This window comes from Oncorhynchus kisutch, linkage group LG10, assembly GCF_002021735.2.
Source record: "Oncorhynchus kisutch isolate 150728-3 linkage group LG10, Okis_V2, whole genome shotgun sequence".
Taxonomy (NCBI): domain Eukaryota; kingdom Metazoa; phylum Chordata; class Actinopteri; order Salmoniformes; family Salmonidae; genus Oncorhynchus; species Oncorhynchus kisutch.
In genome coordinates, this window is record NC_034183.2 from 64,005,224 (window position 1) to 64,028,768 (window position 23,545).

General features: G+C 40.8%; 2 protein-coding genes and 1 long non-coding RNA gene across 3 annotated transcripts in view; 2 read left to right on the plus strand and 1 right to left on the minus strand.

Annotated features, from left to right (window-relative positions):
• The window catches only part of LOC116375912 (uncharacterized), a 28,087-nt gene extending 19,193 nt beyond the window's left edge, over positions 1 to 8,894 (plus strand). Inside the window, exon 3 of the long non-coding RNA XR_004211333.1 lies at positions 8,846 to 8,894. This is a non-coding gene — a long non-coding RNA (uncharacterized LOC116375912). The remainder of the gene's footprint in view (positions 1 to 8,845) is intronic.
• Positions 8,895 to 10,773: 1,879 nt separating this feature from the next.
• pctp (phosphatidylcholine transfer protein) lies at positions 10,774 to 18,463 on the minus strand. Its single transcript, XM_031834673.1, has 6 exons — positions 18,295 to 18,463; positions 16,026 to 16,143; positions 13,164 to 13,243; positions 12,585 to 12,756; positions 12,350 to 12,417; positions 10,774 to 11,811 (listed from the first exon to the last, which is right to left on the minus strand). Exons 1-6 carry the CDS (start codon positions 18,421 to 18,423, stop codon positions 11,731 to 11,733), a joined length of 648 nt encoding a protein of 215 aa, XP_031690533.1. The 5' UTR covers positions 18,424 to 18,463; the 3' UTR covers positions 10,774 to 11,730.
• Positions 18,464 to 21,352: 2,889 nt separating this feature from the next.
• Positions 21,353 to 22,960, plus strand: tmem100a (transmembrane protein 100a). Its single transcript, XM_031834674.1, has one exon. It carries the CDS (start codon positions 21,454 to 21,456, stop codon positions 21,883 to 21,885), a length of 432 nt encoding a protein of 143 aa, XP_031690534.1. The 5' UTR covers positions 21,353 to 21,453; the 3' UTR covers positions 21,886 to 22,960.
• The last annotated feature ends 585 nt before the right edge of the window (positions 22,961 to 23,545 follow it).

Below are 23,545 nucleotides of genomic sequence, written 5' to 3' on the forward strand. Positions count from 1 at the left end.
CATCCCACGTAAGAACCATGGCACCAGACCTATTCAGACAGCTTTAATGGCAAGCTCTGTGAGAATCCACTCTGGGCTTAAATTCCTTCCAGTATTTGTGAGAGTGCTTAATAACTGTAGAATTAAACTAATTACAAACACAATGTTATGGCGACAGTGCAGATAGATGCCAGGCTTGAAACCCTGAGAATCTGCACCTATCTCTGATTAGAAAAACAAGCTTACGAACTATGGTCTTAGTGGGAGGATTAAGTTGGATGCAAAGAAATGTAAAAAAGAAAGAAAGCATGATATTCAGGAGGTTTGATTTGTCTATAGCAGAAACGAACCATTTTCAAACAAAATGCTCATGTGCAGTATGGTAAAGCGAACGTTATTTTTCCAAGAAAAGTGAAAGAGACAGAATTCCCATTGCTATGGCTGCAGCCCTTAAACACTTCCAGTTCCCTGGTATGTGTGAATTCAAGGGCAAAGCAGTAATGAACAGTGGCTTTAATGACACTGCAAGATGTGCGCTTGCCACAGTGTGTATTACTACAGTTAACTGGGGCTGTAATGAGATAGTCTTTCAGGCATGAGTCTGAGAGGAGACAGACAAAGAGCAGGGTTCAATCATATCTAAGTGCATTAATCAGGGAGAGAGAGAGGAGAGAGTCACTACTGGTTATTACTGCTGCTGTAGCCACACCAGGTCAGCCCAGGTGGGCGAGAGGCTCTTTACTGCATTCATCATTTCAGACAATGAAATCAAAACAATACATCAAAACTATATATTGGGAGCCACGGGTTTAACATTCATAGGTTTGGTCATTTTAGGGGAAAGACAAATACGGTTTGAACAATATGAACGTAATCTGTAGTTACAAACTCAGGTGAATTCTATATTTGACTAAGGACAGTTAGTATGCTGTAAAAGACAGAACAGGACAGTAATACTGTCTGAATGGTTGTCTGTCCGCTACCACCAGTGTTGTTTGTGGAACCAGAGGGTACGAGGCCTGCTGATCTTTGATTCTGGGAATGCGTAAATCAGCCTATAGACTGAAACATTTCATTTGTGGTATTTATTTTGTTTATTGGTCCCTAAATGTCCCCATCCATCTCTGACCAAGACAGGGTTGGTTTTGATTGGAAATTTGCTGTTAAGAAGTTTATAGAATAACACTCAAGTTCACAGATGGGTTTACTGATGGTTACTCAAAGGCATTATTACATATGCATAGGACTCCTTTATCATGTCAGCCACTACAGTCAAGTACAATCCTCAGAAACCAATGGGGTCCATTTAAGTAAACCACTACTCACGACTCATACCAACATGCCAAAATCATTAAGTCCATTTAAAACTCCATCTATTGAAAGTGTATGCCACAGAGAAAGAAACACTGTACATTAGGTTGTCGTATGAAGAATTTGTTGTTTCGACATGTTGCAGAATTTCTCCATCAAAGACCAATTCTAACCACAGTATTTATTCAATGTGGAAATCTGCATTCTATTGATTACAGTGATAAATCATTATCTTGCAGGTTTAACTCAAATTTCTTCACCAATTTACTAAAAATAGTTATGTTTTTCTAAATGGAAATCAAGCAAAGAAATGTAGGAATTCATTTTAAAAACACTCACATTAGTGTTTATCAGGTCTCATCTTTTTCTTCCCACAAAAGGTATTTACTATTGTTTAAACTGAACAATCACCAATGCCAAAACTGCACTCCAAGTAAAGCACTTGACTTGTACAAATCATTCCATTTATCATTCCTAAGTTAACAGGTCTTTGCATTACATGCATTTTTTTGCAGAAATCCTTATTTTCTGGATGGTTTGCACATTCTGTCACTTATTCATGTCATCTACTTCCTCAGTGCTCTAGTACTACTTCCTCAGTGCTCTAGTACTACTTCCTCAGTGCTCTAGTACTACTTCCTCAGTGCTCTAGTACTACTTCCTCAGTGCTCTAGTACTACTTCCTCAGTGCTCAGGCACTATTTCCTCAGTGCTCTAGTACTACTTCCTCAGTGCTCAGGCACTATTTCCTCAGTGCTCTAGTACTACTTTCTCAGTGCTCTAATATTACTTCCTCAGTGCTCAGGCACTACTTCCTCAGTGCTCTAGTACTACTTCCTCAGTGCTCAGGCACTACTTCCTCAGTGCTCTAGTACTACTTCCTCAGTGCTCTAGTACTACTTCCTCAGTGCTCTAGTACTACTTCCTCAGTGCTCTAGTACTACTTCCTCAGTGCTCTAGTACTACTTCCTCAGTGCTCTAGTACTATTCTGCTCTATGTGGTCTGCAGGCAGCTGTAGTTAAGCAAAAACAGTAATCTCTTCTTCTGCCGGAGGGGTAATGACATAATAGGAGGTATCAGGTCCCAAAGGAGTTTCATTAAATGGAATTTATAAGAAGATCCAGAGTGATAAAACAGAAGAGGGTCAGTAATCACTCGAAATGTTTGCAATCAGACATTTGCCAAATGTATATTTTGCAGGTTCAATTTTTTTTTTAAGAGCAATGGAGAAAATAACTGGACATTTTCACGATAGTAGTGGTGAATGAATGAAGAGAGGAGCCAATAGAGCCTCTGTAGTTAGGCTACCAGAGCTGAGGAGAGCTTGCATGCCCCCTTTTGGCTCTTTGGGGAAGAATGGTCATCATCTAGATTCAGAGGAAGGTCACCAATCTGAGAGAGAATGCAGATGCTGCTTCTCCATATCCAAATGAAATGCTTCACCTACTTTATGCTGCTTTGTTTCAAGCTGCTTGGCTGACTGCAGGTCTGGACTCCTGATTACAGTGATAGACATGCAGGAATCTGGAGTTGGCTGCCAGAAACCACAGAAGGAAAGGAGAGGGCCCTGAGTCTGCGGTCAGACGGTCGGGAGAGGTAAACAGGAGTAGCCCCTCCTTGGAATGCAAGGCCTGTGTTGGCCCTGAGACTAGGTTACGTATGGAGGAGGTGCCAGTCCCAGTCCACGGCAGCTCAACAGAAAACACTATTATTTTTAATGAATGCAAAGAAACACCAAAGAAAACAAATACCTGACATTAAGCTAGCGCCAAAGCCTTAGCAATTTTGTGTAATGCAGCTTACACTGTGCATTACTCTTATGTGATTTAATCTGTACTTACGCAGACAAGCAGCAAAGCGTAGTCATTTAAACTTAGAAATGCATTCATTGTAACCATACCATAAGACAAGCAATGGATGTTAATTACGGTCTGTGTGTACCTCTCTCTTTTTGGCAGCGGCCTGCAAAACAGCAAATTTTGCAGTTATTGTTACTCCTCTGAAAAGTTGAAAAATAGCCTGTATCATAGTCTGTTTTCTCAACATCATCATAGACACAAGCCTGCATTCTAATGACCAGAGAATTTAGGGCCCGTAACAGCAGGTAGAAAGTGAATGGAAAGATGTCAACATCCAGTCACAGGCATTAGCCACGTGTCTGACCCAGTTCACAAAAATACATTTTATTTTTAACTCTCTTCTGTGTATTTTTGCAGCCTGTAAATGTATGCTCAAGTCAGGAAAAGGCTTCTCTTTTTTGTATTATTTTGGTTAAAAGGACCCGTATTTCACACAGACATTATTTTCTGCTCGTTGAATGAGGAGCTGTTTGCAGAAAGATTGATGGATGAAAATCAAACATTATCTTACACAGCTGTAACGATCCAAAATCCATAAATACCCCTGAGTGCCCAACAGTGGCCTGCCATCCTGGTGATTTCCGAGTTCCGTAGCAGGAGAGCCCTGAGACAATATTGTGTCTCTCCATGTTTGTGAAGAGACCATTCATTACCTCAGTAGCAGGCTAAACGTTGGCCCTGAGGAACAGACTCTCCCAGAACCGGAATGGCTCCCGCCAAATGAGCTATCATACAGAGATATATTATTTACCATCCTAGACAAGCATGTTTTTAAAACAGAAAGAGTCAAACATCAAGTGTTTTGACTGCAAGCTTTCTCAACTCAACTAAACCATCCTCTGTGGTAATAAGAACATTAACACAGCCATTATAAAAGTATTGTCAAACAGTTGGATTCCTGCCTGGTATCCTGATATACGGCTTGCTACGGTTCAACATTTCTCCAAAATAAAAGGGGGCACAAACTGAGCACACATAGCAATATAGACAGAGGAATAAGCTATAACTCTGCTAGTTTGCATGCCAGTTGTTGAGAGATTCAAATACAATACTGCTATACATCTTTTTTTTACCATAAAACTAATGGAGTTAAACAATCCCTCCTAAATATTCTCATTTTGCAGGGCTGAGTTATTTCCAACATCATAAATACATGCGTATGCAGCCTATTGCTGGACATTAGTTATACTATTGGTTATTCAAAATGCTCTTACTTCTGGAAGTAAGTTTGGACTGTATTAATGAAGTTAAAATATGTGATTGGCACAAGTACCCAGCAGTTCTCAGAGATGCTGTTGAACTGAACCAGTGCGACAGGGTTGATTGATATTCATAATGTAAAGGAAATGCTTTAATTTGATGTAACTAGGCAAGTCAGTGATAAACAAAATCTTATTTACAATGACAGTCTAGGTTAACTGCCTTGTTCAGGGGCAGAACGACAGATTTTTAACTTGTCAGCTCGGCAATTCGATCTAGCAATCTTTCGGTTACTGGCCCAAAGCTCTAACCACTAGGCTACCTATGCTTAAGAAAATAATTGTATAACCTTAAGATTGGGCCTTTTTGAATAGAGGTTAAGCAAGGCAACTGTGCTCAGCTAGAACCACATGTGAGTCTGCATGTATAATTGAGTTGAACTACAGTTGATTTTTACAACACTGTATAAAATCGTATAAAAGCCTATTCAGGATCAAGGATTCCTATTCCCAGAGCACACTGATATCTATAATTGTAATCTATTAAAAATCACCAAAAAGGAGGTTGAAAAAATACATTTCCAAGCACAGCCATTATTGTGTTACCTCTGGCAGACAGCAAGGCACCTGGGAAATCTGAGCTGACATTTAGGAGAAGCAGGAGTCCAGGAGGAAAAGTATATCACTTTCTAAAGCTAATTAGCCCTGTATATTACCAATCAAAAGAACCCCCCTCTAAAATACAATGGCTAGCCAAGAAATATATTTGTCTTCCATTTGTGAAAGACTGGCAATGGAAAGAACCCTTTTGAGAACTGAATATTATTCACTCAAGAAATTCCAGTGGATAAAATGGTGCATAAAAATAGAAATGTAAGGCTCTGATTTTTATCATTACTCCCATAATTCAGTTCCACCAAAATAGAACAGATGCATAGAAAATCTTACAAAAACTCTTCCAAGATTCAAAGTCCTTCATCTAATTCCAACGTCATCGACCTACTACTATCTCGTAAACGGATTCAGCTCTCTCTGCTATGACAATTCTTAACTCGTCGCTTACATTGCCAGAACGGAAGTGTGCCTTTAATTACTCTATTAAAATAACTAATGCAAGCCTATGCTTTGTGGCCCTTTGTGGCCCATAGATGGAACTGTAAAGTGTTCATGAATCAAATTGAGATATTAATTGGATACACAAATGTGTTCCTTGTACTTCCTGATAGTCTCAGGGCTGAAAGAAGTCATGAGCCAAAATTGAGACCGGACCTTCACTGCAGATTATGTTCATTCAATGTTCTACTATTCACTCCACAGACCACTAGGTGGAAGAGAAGAAGAAAGTAAATGGTCAATCTCCAGCACAGTGAAATCAGTGAGCCCTCGGCCCTACTTCACTTTCCATTGATGATTAAACAATACCCACTGGGCATAGACATCCATTCAACATCTATTCCATGTTGGCTCAATCTAATTTCATTGAAATGACGTGGAAACAATGTTGATTCAACCAGTGTGTTCCCATGATTGCATTTTTCTCTAACTCCTTAATAGCAAATAGCCTAATAATCAATATGAAAGGCTATAGATGGCATGTTGTGTGCACTGTAGCCTACTGTACATGCGCGTGGCGGAACGCCTGACAAAGAGACAACAAAACATTCCGATTGTAATAACGGGCTATATGCCGATGACTAGAAAGTTACCTGGACAGTGCTTGGAAATGTAATGGGAAAGACAAAGCTCTTCTCTTTGGGGTTGATGGGAGGGCTTTCACACAAGATATCCTAGGCCTAGAGCAATGACACTAGGTGGTGATCTCATAGGAAGCCAGCACCATTTTCACTCAGGAAACATCTAGAACAATGCCCAGTTCGCTGATGGGTCAGCAGAAGTGAAAAGTCAGAGAGAGGGACACAGTGAGGATGGGAGGGGAACACTCTCTGGTCTCACTCTCCACCAGTGGACTGGCAATAAACAGGAGTATAGTGACCAGTAGCGGCGTGTGGGTAATATCAATGGGGAAGCCAAGCCAGAAAAAAAGCCCTGTTAAAACCTACAGTATGTGTTGTTATAATTGCGTTGTTTATTCTATAACCTGTTAGTTCATATGCCTTGCAAACGTGTTACACTACATGTGGACACCTGCACGTCAAACATCTTATTTCAAAATCATGGGCATTAATAAGGATTTGGTCCCCCCTTTGCTGCTATAACAGCCTCCATTCTTCTGGGAAGGCTTTCCATTAGATGTTGGAACATTGCTGCGGGGACTTGCTTCCATTCAGCCACAAGAGCATTATTGAGGTCGGGCACTGATGTTGGGTGATTAGGCCTGGCTCGCAGTCGGTATTCCAATTCATCCCAAAGGTGTTCGGTGGGGTTGATGTCAGCGCTCTGTGCAGGCCAGTCAAATTCTTCCACACCGATCTCGACAAACCATTTCTGTATGGACCTCGCTTTGTGCACGGGGCCATTGTCATGCTGAAACAGGAAAGCACCTTTCCCAAACTGTTGCCACAAAGTTGGATGCACAGAATCTTCTTGAATGTCATTGTATGCTGTAGCATTAAGAATTCCCTTCACGGGAACTAAGGGGCCTAGCCTGAACCATGAAAAACACCCCCAGACCATTATTCCTCCTCCACCAAACTTTACAGTTGGCACTATGCATTTGGGCAGGTAGCGTTCTCCTGGCATCCGCCAAACCCAGATTTGTCCGTCACTCCAGAGAATGTGTTTCCACTGATCCAGAGTCCGATGGCGGTGAGCTTTACACCACTCCAGCCGACGCTTGGCATTGCGCATGGTAATCTTAGGCTTGTGTGCGGCTGCTCAGCCATGGAAACCCATTTCATGAAGCTCCTGACAAACAGTTATTGTGCTGACGTTGCTTTTGGAGGCAGTTTGGAACTCGGTAGTGAGTGTTGCAACCAAGGACAGACGATTTTTACGCGCTACGCGTTTCAACACTCTGTGGTCCTGTTCTGTGAGCTTGTGTGGCCTACCACTTTGCGACTGAGATGTTGTTGCTCCTAGATGTTTCCACTTCACAATAACAGCACTTACAGTTGACCGGGGCAGCTCTAGCAGGGCAGAAATTTGACGAACGCTTCTTGGAAAGGTGGCATCATATGACTGTGTCAGGTTGAAAGTCACTGAGCTCTTCAGAAAGGCCATTCTAATGCCAGTGTTTGTCTATGGAGATTGCATGGCCGTGTGCTCGATTTTATACACCTGTCAGCAACGGGTGTGGCTGAAATTGCCAAATCCACTCATTTGAAGGGGTGTTCACATACTTATGTATATATAGTGTATATCATTATTTTATATTGAATACATCAAATGTATATATATATTTATTTTATTTGACCATGCTATTTCAAGGACAGCTTTTTTCCATCTACGTAACATTGCAAAAATCTGAAACTTTCTGATCCATGCTTTTGTCACTTCTAGGTTAGACAACTGCAATGCTCTATTTTCCGGCTACCCGGATAAAGCACTAAATAAACTTCAGTTAGTGCTAAATACGGCTGCTAGAATCCTGACTAGAACCAAAAAAATTTGATCATATTACTCCAGTGCTAGCCTCCCTTCACTGGCTTCCTGTCAAGGCAAGGGCTGATTTCAAGGTTTTACTGCTAACCTACAAAGCATTACATGGGCTTGCTCCTACCTATCTCTCTGATTTGGTCCTGCCGTACATACCTACATGTACGCTACGGTCACAAGACGCAGGCCTCCTAATTGTCCCTAGAATTTCTAAGCAAACAGCTGGAGGCAGGGCTTTCTCCTATAGAGCTCCATTTTTATGGAACGGTCTGCCTACCCATGTGAGAGACGCAAACTCGGTCTCAACCTTTAAGTCTTTACTGAAGACTCATCTCTTCAGTGGGTCATATGATTGAGTGTAGTCTGGCCCAGGAGTGTGAAGGTGAACGGAAAGGCTCTGGAGCAACGAACCGCCCTTGCTGTCTCTGCCTGGCCGGTTCCCCTCTTTCCACTGGGATTCTCTGCCTCTAACCCTATTACAGGGGCTGAGTCACTGGCTTACTAGGGCTCTTTTATACCATCCCTAGGAGGGGTGCGTCACTTGAGTGGGTTGAATCACTGATGTGATCTTCCTGTCTGGGTTGGCGCCCCCTTCTTTGATTGTACCGTGGCGGAGATCTTTGTGGACTATACTCTGCCTTTTCTGAGGATGGTAAGTTGGTAGTTGAAGATATCCCTCTAGTGGTGTGGGGGCTGTGCTTTGGCAAAGTGGGTGGGGTTATATCCTTCCTGTTTGGCCCTGTCCAGGGGTGTCATCGGATGGGGCCACAGTGTCCCCTGACCCCTCCTGTCTCAGCCTCTAGTATTTATGCTGCAGTAGTTTATGTGTCGGGGGGCTAGGGTCAGTTTGTTATATGTGGAGTACTTCTCCTGTCCTATCCGGTGTCCTGTGTGAATTTAAGTATGCTCTCTAATTCTATCTTTCTTTCTCTCTCTCGGAGGACCTGAGCCCTAGGACCATGCCTCGGGACGACCTGACATGATGACTCCTTGCTGTCCCCAGTCCACCTGGCCATGCTGCTGCTCCAGTTTCAACTGTTCTGCCTGTGATTATTATTATTTGACCATGCTGGTCATTTATGAACATTTGAACATCTTGGCCATGTTCTGTTATAATCTCCACCCAGCACAGCCAGAAGAGGACTGGCCACCCCACATAGCCTGGTTCCTCTCTAGGTTTCTTCCTAGGTTTTGGCCTTTCTAGGGAGTTTTTCCTAGCCACCGTGCTTCTACACCTGCATTGCTTGCTGTTTGGGGTTTTAGGCTGGGTTTCTGTACAGCACTTTGAGATATCAGCTGGTGTACGAAGGGCTATATAAATACATTTGATTTGATTTGATATTTAATCCAGTGTATGCCCAATTTGTTTGAGGAAAATTGTCCATTACATAATGTTGAATCAGTCTTTCCAAATGTGTGGGTGCATAAAAAAAAAAACTACATGGAGATTTCAAATCCAATCTGAACAATAAATGGACTCAAACCTATAAATGTGTAGTTAATTCAAAATACATTTGAGGATGCATGCTCCACAGCTCATATAGGCTGTGATCACAGAATGTTTCACTCTGCAGATACTGTGACATTCTTTGTGTGGGTCTAATCACGACCAATATGTAAAGTAATGAAATCATGTTGCTGTGACATGTTGAGGAGGTAGGAAAATGGCCAAATGGTATTACCTTCAGATTATGTAGCCACAACGTTGTGAGAAGGTAATAGTCTAGTCAATAATTACAAATCCATTACATTGGGGTTGGTGGTGGTTATGCAACGTGTTTGCTGGGAACCTGTTCATGTTGTACATTTCATTTTAGACTGGGGTGACATTTTGTTCTATGGTTATCTGTAACTCTGCTGTAGTAATTATTGATGCGTTGTCAGTTATAGGCACTCTGCCAGTTTGAAGGCACTCTGCCTTAGAAGCCAGAAACTTCAGTATGTTGGGCCCTTTAGTTGATTTATTATGTACCTTTATTTAACTAGGCAAGTCAGTTAAGAACAACTTCTTATTTACAATGATGGCCTATGAATAGTGGGTTAAACTGCCTTGTTCAGGGGCAGAACGACATATTTTTACCTTGTCAGCTCGGGGATTCGATCTTGCAGCCTTTCGGTTACTAGTCTAACGCTCTAACCACTAGTCTGTAATGGTTCTGTTTGTCAGTGTTGTTCGTCAACTTGTCAATATCTATGGGTTCAGCTCACCCTCTATACCTGTAAATAAATTATTCCAGCTGAATCCTGCCTGACTCCTAATGCCTTGCAGTTAGCACCCCCCTGACAAGAAGGTAGGGTCCACTTTCTCACAACCTACAGTAGGCCTATGAGAATAACATCGCATAATTACAACTAAGCTCCTATACCACCGATGTAGCCAGACAAATTCTATAGGACTCACCATACTCATCACTGTTCATGAGGTTCGGTTTTTCCGGCCTCTCGCGGATTTTATGCTGTCGACGAATTTTAAGATAAAACTTGCAAATTAGGCCTAGACTGCTAAACGTTGGCTAGGCTCTACCTTTTTCAGATGTCAAGAAATACCCTGTCAACTTATCTTCAACATAAGTCGTTTTTACAAAACACAGCAGTGCTTCCGGTGAGAGAATTGAATTAACAGATACAATGTATCAAATTTGAAAGGTCAAGTAAAGTATATCAACTTCATCACGCAACATCAGGGCCGCGCGGCGTGAACATATCATTTTTACCGCAAGGTGGAGCGCGAGCCACAGAAACAGTTCATTTCATTGGTCAACGCCAAAAGGTGGAAAATACAATAAAATAAAACAATTGTGTTCGATGAAGGTGATAGTCCTGTTTTGAAAAGCATCTACAGGTTGCAGTCAAATAATGCATGATGCAGTGCTTCATCTCAGCCATTTTATTGATATGTATTAGATAGTAATACACACTGTATCACCTTCAAAGAATTGAAGGCCTAATTGCAACCACACAAGGATAAAGAGGTATAGGCCTAGCTCTCGAAGATTCAACATATGAATAATTAACTTAAACTATTTAATTATCGTGTTTTTGTAAATTTCAAGTATCACAAAAAATCACTGCAGGCAACTATTAATGATAGGACAAAATCTGTTTTTTTTTTATGTACATTCAAAATGTCCATTGGGGGAAAAAAAAAAAAATAGTCTGCTTTTGATTCAGCCTTACTTGCCTAAGCAACAACGTTGCATTGTAGAGTACAGAAATCATTAGAGCTGCTGAGAAACTAATCATTCACAAATTAATAGGCTGATGAACAGTAGAATTACAGCACTGTATTTTTTCCTAGACATTAAGGTTTGGAAGTTGATTTGATTTCAGTGCTTAATCACAAGTGCAAAAATGCATATCATTCATTGGCTGAACATTCATACATAAAACAATGTAGGATTAAAAAAAATAAACACACATTTGACCATAACAAACAGGAAAATAAAAGGAAAAGCCATTGTAGTCAAAGAAACAGTACTCATTAAAACAGGGGGTAGATCACTACAGATCTCATCCAAGCCCTTACTGTGGGCATGCCCAAAATACAACATTTACATAGGAGTAGGAATTCAGTACCAGATAACTTCAATTAAATTTTTTTTATTTTTATACAACTAATAACTAAAATACAGTACATGCCCCAGTCAGTACCACATCCAGCTGCAGATTACACCAACACCACTTTCACCTATTGACTTTGTAATAAGTCTCCAACCATACCCAAAACACCCACAATGGCCCTCAGACACTAAGTGTAGACTTTATTGAACGATGGGCTGAAAAATACAATCCTTGTGGCTTTGATGCGACTTCCCACAAAGGGCGTTCATTTCTTGTTCTTCTGGCAGTAGTTTGAGTAATTGCCACAGGCCTTCTGCATGTCTGTAAGGAAGGCAGGCACTCCACTCTGTTGAAACACAGGGAATAGCTGCCTTTGTCAATGAACGTCATGGATAGACTAGCAGAGTAGACACCCAAATGGGGCAACAGAGAGGAACCATTGGCATCCTAACACAAAACATCTGCTTGAGATTAATAGCGTGAATAAAGCCTTCCAATTGAGATAACAGGGCATGCTTTGGGGCAATCAAAACTGGCAAGTAGATATAAATGAGTAAAAAAAACTTTTTCTTAATTCTATAGTACTCCTTTATTATTACTCTACTATGAATATGTCAGCCATCCCACCAACAGAAAAAGATGAGCTGCTACACTCTTAGAAAAAAGGTTTCCAAAGGGGTTCTTCAGCTGTCCCCATAGAATAACCATTTTTGATTCCAGATAGGACACATTTTGGTTCCATGTATAACTCTCTGTGTACAGGATTCTACCTGGAACCAAAAGGGCTCTCCCGGGAATCAAAAAGGGTTCTTCAAAGGGTTCTGCTATGGGAACAGCCGAAGAAACCTATTAGGTTTTTAGATAGCACTCAGGTCTGAACTCACCTTGGCTGCCCAGTTCACAAGCCAGGTTGGAATATTACCACCAGGGTTATCAAAGTAATTCATGAAGACTGAAAGAAAATAATGTAAATGTCTGTCAATAAAAAGCAAGTGACTTCACAGACAGATCCACAACAGATTCAAGTTCAAAACTGAACAGTTTCCCCTATGGACATTTAAAATGGTACTACAGGGATGAGTTCTGATTGGATCTGGTGTACTCTAGAGTGAGCAGTACCTTTAGTGCCACAGGCACCATCACTCTCCATGGCCACAGTCTGCTTGTAGTCATTCACTCGCTGCACCCCACTCTTCTCTGGTAACGGGGACTGTGGGGAGCTCTTAGCCAGGACCACCCAGATCTTCCTGCTGTCCACGTCAACGTCCCTCCGCTCCCTGACGTACACGTACTGAGGTTTACACTGTTAAAGAAGCCTGGTAGAGATAATATGGTCTAATGTGGTCCACACCCTGTGACTGGATCAGTTACTCCTTGAGAAAATATAGTGTCCTGTGTTGTCACCTAAAGAACAATACATTTCTCACGTTACTCTTAATACTATAAACCATACTTGCTTTCACTTCACCATGTCGGACCCATTGTAAATGTGAAACGGGGGAGAGAGAGAAAAGCAAGATTGAGACATTGTGGGTGGGTGAATACATAGAACAGGATTATGTGATGTTGTATAGGGAGTATGTATTTAGTATTTAAAAAATTAAAAGCACAGGCCTATTTGCTTTTACTGAGAAACATGATTACCTGATATTATCTACAGGTATTATTTATTTGGACATTTTACTTCATTAAGGATACGTCTCTGTTTGACAGAGGAAATGGGTATTTCACCTCCCAGTAGATTGCTGAATGACCATCATAGTCCTTCTCATGCAGCTCTGCAAAAAACAAAAAGGCACACACAAAATAAAGCAGTGCTTACATCATGAAACAGTCATCTATTATACTATCGGTACAGTGCCTTGCGAAAGTATTCGGCCCCCTTGAACTTTGCGACCTTTTGCCACATTTCAGGCTTCAAACATAAAGATATAAAACTGTATTTTTTTGTGAAGAATCAACAACAAGTGGGACACAATCATGAAGTGGAACGACATTTATTGGATATTTCAAACTTTTTTAACAAATCAAAAACTGAAAAATTGGGCGTGCAAAATTATTAAGCCCCTTTACTTTCAATGCAGCAAACTCTCTCCAGAAGTTCAGTGAGGATCTCTGAATGATCCAATGTTGACCTAAATGACTAATGATGATAAATACAAATACAAGTCTCCGTATAAATGCACCTACACTGTGATAGTCTCAGAGGTCCGTTAAAAGCGCAGAGAGCATCATGAAGAACAAGGAACACACCAGGCAGGTCCGAGATACTGTTGTTAAGAAGTTTAAAGCCGGATTTGGATACAAAAAGATTTCCCAAGCTTTAAACATCCCAAGGAGCACTGTGCAAGCGATAATATTGAAATGGAAGGAGTATCAGACCACTGCAAATCTACCAAGACCTGGCCGTCCCTCTAAACTTTCAGCTCATACAAGGAGAAGACTGATCAGAGATGCAGCCAAGAGGCCCATGATCACTCTGGATGAACTGCAGAGATCTACAGCTGAGGTGGGAGACTGTCCATAGGACAACAATCAGTCATATATTGCACAAATCTGGCCTTTATGGAAGAGTGGCAAGAAGAAAGCCATTTCTTAAAGATATCCATAAAAAGTGTTGTTTAAAGTTTGCCACAAGCCACCTGGGAGACACACCAAACATGTGGAAGGAGGTGCTCTGGTCAGATGAAACCAACATGTAACTTTTGGGCAACAATGCAAAACATTATGTTTGGCGCAAAAGACCTGAGACTGGGACGGAGATTCCAACAAGACAATGATCCAAAACATAAAGCAAAATCTACAATGGAATGTTTCAAAAATAAACATATCCAGGTGTTAGAACGGCCAAGTCAAAGTCCAGACCTGAATCCAATCGAGAATCTGTGGAAAGAACTGAAAACTGCTGTTCACAAATGCTCTCCATCCAACCTCACTGAGCTCGAGCTGTTTTGCAAGGAGGAATGGGAAAAAATGTCACTCTCAATGTGCAAAACTGATAGAGACATACCCCAAGCGACTTGCAGCTGTAATCGCAGCAAAAGGTGGCGCTACAAAGTATTAACTTAAGGGGGCTGAATAATTTTGCACGCCCAATTTTTCAGTTTTTGATTTGTTAAAAAAGTTTGAAATATCCAATAAATGTCGTTCCACTTCATGATTGTGTCCCACTTGTTGTTGATTCTTCACAAAAAAATACAGTTTTATATCTTTATGTTTGAAGCCTGAAATGTGGCATAAGGTCGCAAAGTTCAAGGGGGCCGAATACTTTCGCAAGGCACTGTATTAGACTATGTCATCATACTATTCATTACATGATTAAATCATACATCTTCTGGAACACTGGCTGCACTTAGGGAAAAAAAAGGTGCTATCTAGAACCAAAAGGGGTTCTTTGAATAAACCCTTTTGGTTCCAGGTAGAACCCCCACGGGGGGTTCTACATGGAACCCCAAAAAGTTCTACCTGGGTCCAAAAAGGGTTCTCATATGGGGACAACCGCAGAACCCTTTTGGAACCCTTTTTTCTAAGAGTGTACAGCGCACATCAAGATACAATCACATGTGCAAACAAAGACACCAACAGCACTTTCAGAATACAGCATATATCCAATCTATTGAAATGGCAATTTTATTCAACAACAAAAAGCTTGACGGCAGTCAGGAGCTGAAGCCAAGGATGTGTTTCCAATAAAAAGCCCACTCCACCCTCTCACGCAACAAGTCTCTGGGAGAGGCAAATGTGTTACTTCAGTTAGTTATCATTTCCAGGATATCCATAACCCTGTTGTCTCTTCTTGAAAAAAGGACAACGGTACAGTATTTGGAAATCCCAAAACAAGATATGGCCAATGATTTAGGCCTACCTTGTTAAGATGGAACCTGTTGGTAATTTCTCGGAGGGTCGGCGAAACAAAAAACTACATTTTCAAGATACAAGCCCTTGAAAGAATGTCTTCAAGTTTGCTTGTTTGTTCACACAGTCTAGGCTTATATGAACATTTGATTAAGCAAAGGATACAACATTAGCCCATGGCTATACCAGAGTGCTAACTACCCAACTACGACATCAATAGCTACAGTCTATGGCTAAATTCAGGTGGACAGACATGTTACCTGTTGGATACTTTGGGGAGGCAAGAGAGAACAAAAGATGAGAAAAGTTATTAACTGCCAAACGGGCCCTGTGCTCTTGTTGCGATCCTCATGAAAACTGAGATAAAAGGGATTCTTGTTTATGATTGGGATAGAAAACAGGAGTGAATGGAAAAGGACAATGGAAAGGTGATGTTTCAACTATTTTGTGGAGCTCATATTTTAGATAATTAAGTAAGAGTTAAAGGGGCTATACATATGAACAATAACACATGCATAAGTAAGCACCATATAAAACAAGCATTAATATGCAATACCATGTCATCAATACTCAACCAAACTGACAGAATTGAGTTGCTTATGAATGTGTTATGAGTCTTATAAATGGCCCTTATTAGGGGTTGAGTGCGACAAGAGGTTTGAATGGTAGAAAGTCGATCTAGGGAGAGTTTGCATAACTCTTTACCTTTGACATATCCATCCCATTGTTTCCGATAGGGCAAGTCCATGTAGACATCAGCACACAGTTCTGGAGTGCAAGTGGCAAGCACTCCAAAGACTTTGTACTCATAAAGTCCAGTTTCCTGTGAACAGCATATGAAAGAAGTTCTCTCTTCCAAATATATACCACATCTACAATGTAACTAATCCCATACCCCAGGGCTCTGATTATTGCCAGTTGGAGAAACATGCAACACCAAAAAATGTGCTGGATTTGCACAGGATATTATTTCTCCAGAAACTTGAGCTGGGGATAGAGTTAGGCAGGGGGTTTAATAAAAAACAAACATGCATTCTGTGAAAAGGTACTGTCTGAGCATGCGTAAAGTTCTAGACTACAATTTGGCACACCATACCCAACAGACGCAGCACAAAATGCAATATTTAGCATATTTCTGAGGGTACCATTCATCCCACTATCTCTAGCCTACAACACCATCATTAAGTTTGCCGACGACACAACAGTGGTAGGCCTGATCGCCGACAACGATGAGACAGCCTATATGCATAAGGAAGTCAGGCAGTGTGGTGCCAGGATAACAACCTCTCCCTCAACGTGATCAAGACAAAGGAGATGATTGTGGACTACAGGAAAAGGAGGGCAGAGCACGCCCCCATTCTCATCGACAGGGCTGTATTAGAGCAGGTTGAGAGCTTCAAGTTCCTTGGTGTCCACATCACCAACGAACTGTCATGGTCCAAACACACCAAGACAGTCGTGAAGAGGGCATGACAACACCTACTCCCCCTCAGGAGACTGAAAAGAATTGGCATGGGTCCTCAGATCCTCAAAAAGTTCTCCAGCTGCACCATTGAGAGCACTGGTTGCATCACCGCCTGGCAACTGCTCGACCTCCGAGTGCAAGGCACTACAGAGGGTAGTGCGTACGGCCCAGTGCATCACTGAGGCCAAGCTTCCTGACATCCAGGACCTCTATACCAGGCAGTATCAGCGGAAGGCCCTCAAAGTTGCCAAAGACCCCAGCCACCCTATTAATAGACTGTCCTCTCTGCTACCGCACGGCAAGCGGTCAAAAAGTCTAGGTCCAAAAGGCTTCTTAACAGCTTCTACCCCCAAACAATAAGACTCCCGAACAGCTAACCAAATGGCTACCCGGACTATTTGCACTGACCCACTCACCCCCCCACATTTTAGGCTGCTGCTACTCTCTGTTTATTATCTATGTACAGTCACTTTACCTCTACCTACATGTACATATTACCTCAATTACCTCGACTAACCTGTGCCCCTGCACATTGACTTTGTACCGGTACCCCCTGTATATAGCCTCGTTACTATGATTGTTGCTCTTTAATTATTTGTTATTTTTCTATTTTCTTAATTAGTATTTTTTTAATTGTTTACTTCAATTTATTTAGTAAATACTTTCATAACACTTGTTTTTTTCTTAAAACTGCATTGTTGGTTAAGGGCTTGTAGGTTAGCATTTCACCCTACACCTGTTGAATTCGGCACGTGACAAATAACATTTGATAATTTGATTTGGATTTTTCTTTTAAACCTAGCATAAAAAGGAATCCTTGTACCTGTGTGGGCAAATATAGTCAAAATGTTTGCCTTGGGGTAAGTTGAGCATTATTGAAGTGTTTTCTTTCCAGGCATAATGCAAGGCATTATTGCTGGGATATGAGTTAGCAACAGGGCCTGGCCTATGTATTTTTTTAAAATTAGGTACAAAGTGTGTTTTTAGGTGTTAAGCCTTAAAATGACTGAAATACAAAAATTGTAATTGTGTTGAATTGCGGAGGTAAGTTGTGCCAAAGGGCCACTTTTTTGGACAAGCTACAGTATGCTTTCAAAACTAATGTTTACATTCATTCTGAATGGCTCAACTTACCCCACTCTCCCCTAGCCTACTCAATCATCAATATGACGTTTAAAACACTTTAGTTGATGATAACGAATAGCGACTTCCGCATTTTGACAGCGGGCCTGTTCCTCGAGTCTAACGTAGGCTACTCACAAAATCTGCTATGCTATTTCATGTAAATGTCCTTTTCGACGTGAAAATAATACAACGTATGAAACGTGAAAATAGTCTACGTGCGAGCACATCCAACAGATCGATGCCAGTGCGTCATTCAATCACGCCAATCGGCATAATCACAATGAATAAACTATTGCTTCGCCAGCTAACGACGCTAACCGCCGATAAGCTAACACAGCAGTTTTCACTTTCTATTCCTGTCTCAAAACAGTAACTTAAATGTACCTTGTCATACAGCCGGTAAATTTTGACACCCATTGTCTCTGTGAAAAACTCCCACCCCCCCTCCAATTGAGGTTTATCTAATTCCTTCCATGCCTCCAGAAATTCCTCATCTGTAAAGTGCAGCGACATGTTTTCAAACCGTGCTCTGACATTTGATCATGTGATCTAGGACTCCGTTTGTGCGCTTCAGACGCCGTGCGTACGCTGAAGTGCGTCAGTCAATTCCAGTGATATACTTAGAATCACTATCTATTTATTTTTGTGATTGAAATTGTATTTTGGATTTAAACTGTGCATGTATGTGTGTGGTTAATGACTATCTGCACTGCACTGTACTGTTTTTGGAATGCTCCTTTGTCTATCCCACTTCCAAATTGAAGTGCCATCCAAGGGAAAATATCATTTGGAAACACTGACCATCTCCAATTACAATAGAGAGGAAACATAATCTGTAATGCTTTGTGTCCTGCTGGTGCCCTGTCTCAGTTGCTTGTTGATGATTATTCTACGGTTAACCACTCCCATTCCATTCAGAAATCCCAAAACTGTAGGCTATTTCAAATATAGGATAAGCTTCATCTGGTGGTTTTAATAAAATATATCAATGCATTTTAGGAACTTCCAGAGGTAGAACCCTGGATCTGTGGTTTAGCATCCTTTGCACTCTTATTTTGCCAACACACCAGGCAAATTCAGCATTTACATATGCCACTGATTGAAGTTAGGCCCAAATGATAATAACTCAAAAATATGTCACTCCATAAGTGCCTCTGAGGGATAGTTTAGAGATATGTCATATTACTCAAATCAGTTTTCCAGCCGGACAGTATATGGTCCAGCTAAGGGTTGTGGAAGAGCCATGATTTCCCGTTGCCACTGTCTCTTTTTGGGAAGGGATTTACTGCAGGAAGGAAGAGACAAGACAACACCCTGTATCACATTACTATGTGTCAGATCTGTCTTGGGGAGCACTTGTGTTACAGGCAGTAGGCATATCCCATCCACGGGCCCTGGTGGCTGCCATTGGATCACAGGCATAGCATGGGTGTGTGACAGCATGCATTTCTAGACACATAGGTCCTATGAACCATGGTCCCAGTTTGGTAGACCTTATGTCATTCATCTTAGAGAGTCCCTTGTTTTAATTTAAAATAACCAAACATGAAGATATGTGCATGGATATTCTTGTCTGCTCAAGTGTGTGTGTTTGTATGTTGTATGTGTTTGTATGTTTGTGTGTGTGTATGTTTGTTTGTAATGATGTGATAATATTGTATTACATCAACTGCTATTACTCATCTTCGTACTAGCCAAACTTTGCTTCAAAGGCCTATTGGGCAGTTCTAGGCTATATAAATGTGTCTGGACATCCCAACAGCTGTGCTTCATGTTGGCCCTGCCTTAGTCAAAAGAGGTTAAAAGGTCCCCCCTCCTCTGAAGCCAAGATAATAATAAAAACCTGTGGCCTGCTTTTGGTTCACCCCACCCCCATAGCCACCGATATTCTACAAACGTGCTTGCAATGCAAGAAGATGGCAGTCAAACAGTCGTTTTCTTACACAGGAGGAAACGCACAGGGGACATCCGATGAATGGGAGTCAAATTCCAACACAGCGTTTACGGTGCGAGCTGTAGACTGGCTGAGCGAAGTGGAGAGTGAAACTGTGTTCTGGACCTACACATTGAATCTGGCTTATAATTTAATGTACGGTACTTAAAGACGGAGGGGAGTCCCACTTGTGTCTGCTTTAGAAAGTATACGGAGTTACTGGAATACAAAAGCGTATTACAGTCCATGTTTTATTCATCGATGGGCAAAAACACATTTTAAACGGTGCGGGCATGGAAAATGCGTGCAAGGTAAGTTTAATAAACACTTCGTTAGACACTTATAGAACATGCTGATTTTTTTCTTCATCACACAATATTCACTGTGTGTTTATCGGAAGATGGTCCACGCGTAAAACTCGATCTCTCCAACCCAAACACTTTTCCTCAAACATGATATGTTCCCTTTTATGTAATCATTATAACAACTTGAGATTATATATATATTATATATGGTAGGTAGACTATGCATGTGGCACAGCTAAGGCTACAATATTTTCCATTACTAACTTTCTAGAAACATTGAAATTAAATTGAAACATAACACCCCTTAGAGCAAAACCACAGCAAAACCGCATGATTTTACATGAGTAAAATCACATAATTTCACATTAAACTGTACTTGTGAAATCATGTGAAAATGTGATTTTGGAACATTTCACATGTGTGTAGTTTCATGTTATCTATCACATGTTGCTTTACTTGTTGTCACATGTTATCACATTAACTTCACATACTATCACATGTGATCACATGAAACCATGTGTTTTTGGAACACTTCACATGTTCACATGTGAAATTAATGTATTGTTTTCTATCAGGGACCTCATCAACAAAGGTTACTATAATAAAGGACTAGGCCTATTACAATAAATAGACTAGAAGTGAAATATATTCCATATAGCCTATCAATTGCAAAAGGCCTACCATTTTGCACTAGACCTATTAGAGTAATACATTTCTAAGATGTTATGACATGCACTAATGTTTTATAACAAGCATCTTGAATTACATTTTTTATTATATTTTATAAGTTTGCGGACATGGAGAAAGAATGACTGCTTGTGAAATTACTGATGATTTTGAGGCTGCTCGCATTACACAGAGTAGTTTGTAATGCCATCTCCCACGCTCTCCAGGGAATGTGACAGCTTGTGCAAGGTGGAGTGGTTCTGGGTCATTCAGCCAATTTCTGACTTTGCTGGTCCAGAGGCTAGCATTGTGCAAGGAGGTTACCTGGGGTTACTAAGTGCCAAATGAAGGCTCATGTCTTAAGCTGTCAACAATTCAGACTGAGGCCATGTGCATGCACATAATAGTTACTTAAATGATTGTTTAGGCCTGTTTTATTATGTCCAGTGAGGCTACAATTGGGCAACATGTTGAGGAACATATGGATTTTGACACTCCCTTCAGTATGACATAACAAATGATATATTTCTTCACATAGATTGGGACACGCTGACAGAACAACTTCAGGATATAAAAAGTGAGGACCCATCTGTGGTTAAAGTGAGGATCCATCTGTAGTTGGAAAGAAGCAAAACTTTGATGCTGGATCCTGCGATGCCAGAGGAACCCAGTAAAGACCCCATGACAGTGCCAGCAGCCCCAGAAAGAGCTGTCATGGAGAAGGCCAACATCAATGACCACACTCCGACTGTGACTATAATAGCTATCCCTTTGGTCACTGAAATCCAACTGAACGCGGCAACAGGTGGTGCAGAACTCTCCTGCTATCGCTGCACAGTGCCATTTGGTGTGGTCATTCTCATTGCCGGTATTGTGGTCACTTCTGTGGCCTACAGCTTCAACTCACATGGGTCCACCATCTCTTACTTTGGGCTTGTACTACTATCTGCTGGACTGGTGCTATTGGCGCTAAGTGCGGTATGCTGGAAGATGAGACTTGAGAGAAAGAAGGAGAGGCGGAGGGAAAGCCAAACTGCATTGGTCGCAAACCAGAGGAGCATCTTTGCATGAAGGGAAAGACTGATCATCAGGAGAGAAATAAGTCTGTGATATGTTTGGGTGCGAGAGGAAACAGAGGTAGTGGTTCATTTGAAAGCAGAGTGGAAACAGCTGTATCCAGATGTTTTCATGACTGACCAACGTCTGTGGTGGGTCGTTGACCTGCAAGGCTTTGACCTCAGACTGTCTCTAGGCTAAGCAAGTCAAAACATCTTAGCTTTCATGAAGTTGTTGGGGTTTTAATCTGTCAAACAGACTGGTCACATCTGGGAAGCTGGGCAGACAGCCAAACTGAATGTATCAAAATTAAGACAAATTACCACTGTACAAAGCAATGGAGAGGATGTTTCCTCTCCATTAATCTACTGTTGCATCTGGTGTCTTAGATTTACTGGGAGGGATAGTGGTCTGAAAAGAGGGGGACATAGGAAAATCCATAACAATGAATCATGTTTCATTGACCATGTTTTAGGCATAACATCTCTCATAAAGTCTGATTGTTCCTTTTCATTTCACACAGAATTATGTTCAATTACCTGACATGGGAATATGGTACTTACATGTTAATATGTAATGATATATATTGGCATTATGGGGACACAAAAACGTGTTGTTTTTGTTTGATGTTTATTATCGTATTCTCTGAAACAAGTCGAGCTCAGAGATAAAGTCAATTAGACGTCACACAGTAATTATGTATAGTACCTATGATGTACCTATGATGTTATAGGTAGTATTGCATTATGAGGGAATATGATTATTGACCAAATATAACTTACATCGAATTAACCTTTATTAACTATTCTCTGTAAGCACTGTTCCACACCATGACTAACATGGTAAACTATGTAACTATGACGACAAGATTATTTGGAATTACTAGCATCTTGCCACAGTCTTGTTGTCACTACAGTACTTGCCATTGTCAGTAAATGTATTTCATATGTTGAGCGATATGAAATGTTCTAGTATTTTATTCCACTTTAATATAATCATTTTTATGTATGACTTCTCTGTTAACAGTACATCAATTGTTAATAGGTTATAGTGAGGTTTAATAAACTCTCATCCATATTTAAACATTTCATTTGTGTCCGTTTTCATGATCCAAAGGTTCACTATGTATGCATTCTGAAGAGAACAACTGATATATAGGGGAGAAGTCGAAGTGTTCCATGAGACAGTCTGGCTCATATCAGCTATTAGCTTGACATATCAAATTAAATTATCTTTCTGTTTAACACAACCACACATGGTCTATTTCAGCTTTGGGTTTTTTTTATGACGGAAATTACATAATAGAATGTCTCTCACTTAATGTATTTTCAAAGAAGAAAGAGTAGGGCATAACTGCTAAAAGCAGATAAGTGGTGTGACTTGAACATTCAATAGTGAATTGAAGGAAGTGTGTCTTTCTCTCCTGACGTACACCACTAAGTCCAACTCCTTATCCTGGGGTTCCATTGTGTATTCAACCTCATGCACTTGTTCTGCCCTTTGTTGATTGTTTAAACTGCTTTGAGGGCAGGTTTGCCTAGGATTACATTTCATTCATTTGCAGTGAATGAAATGTGTTCGCGATAAGGATGATAAATATTGTTTATGTATTATATAAATAAGTTACAGTATTAATATCTACTTAATATGTTTTCTAATATTACAATGTATTAAC

What these genes read in the sequence shown, in the direction of transcription:
- pctp (XM_031834673.1), bottom strand. Translation starts at nt 18,423, where the DNA reads ATGTCGCTGCACTTTACAGATGAGGAATTTCTGGAGGCATGGAAGGAA. An exon ending in TTTACCGGCTGTATGACAAG is followed by an intron (nt 16,144 to 18,294) that starts GTACATTTAAGT and finishes TGCTGTTCACAG; the next exon opens with GAAACTGGACTTTATGAGTA. An exon ending in TTCCTCTGTCAAACAGAGAC is followed by an intron (nt 12,757 to 13,163) that starts GTATCCTTAATG and finishes TGTAAACCTCAG; the next exon opens with TACGTGTACGTCAGGGAGCG.
- tmem100a (XM_031834674.1), top strand. Translation starts at nt 21,454, where the DNA reads ATGCTGGATCCTGCGATGCCAGAGGAACCCAGTAAAGACCCCATGACA.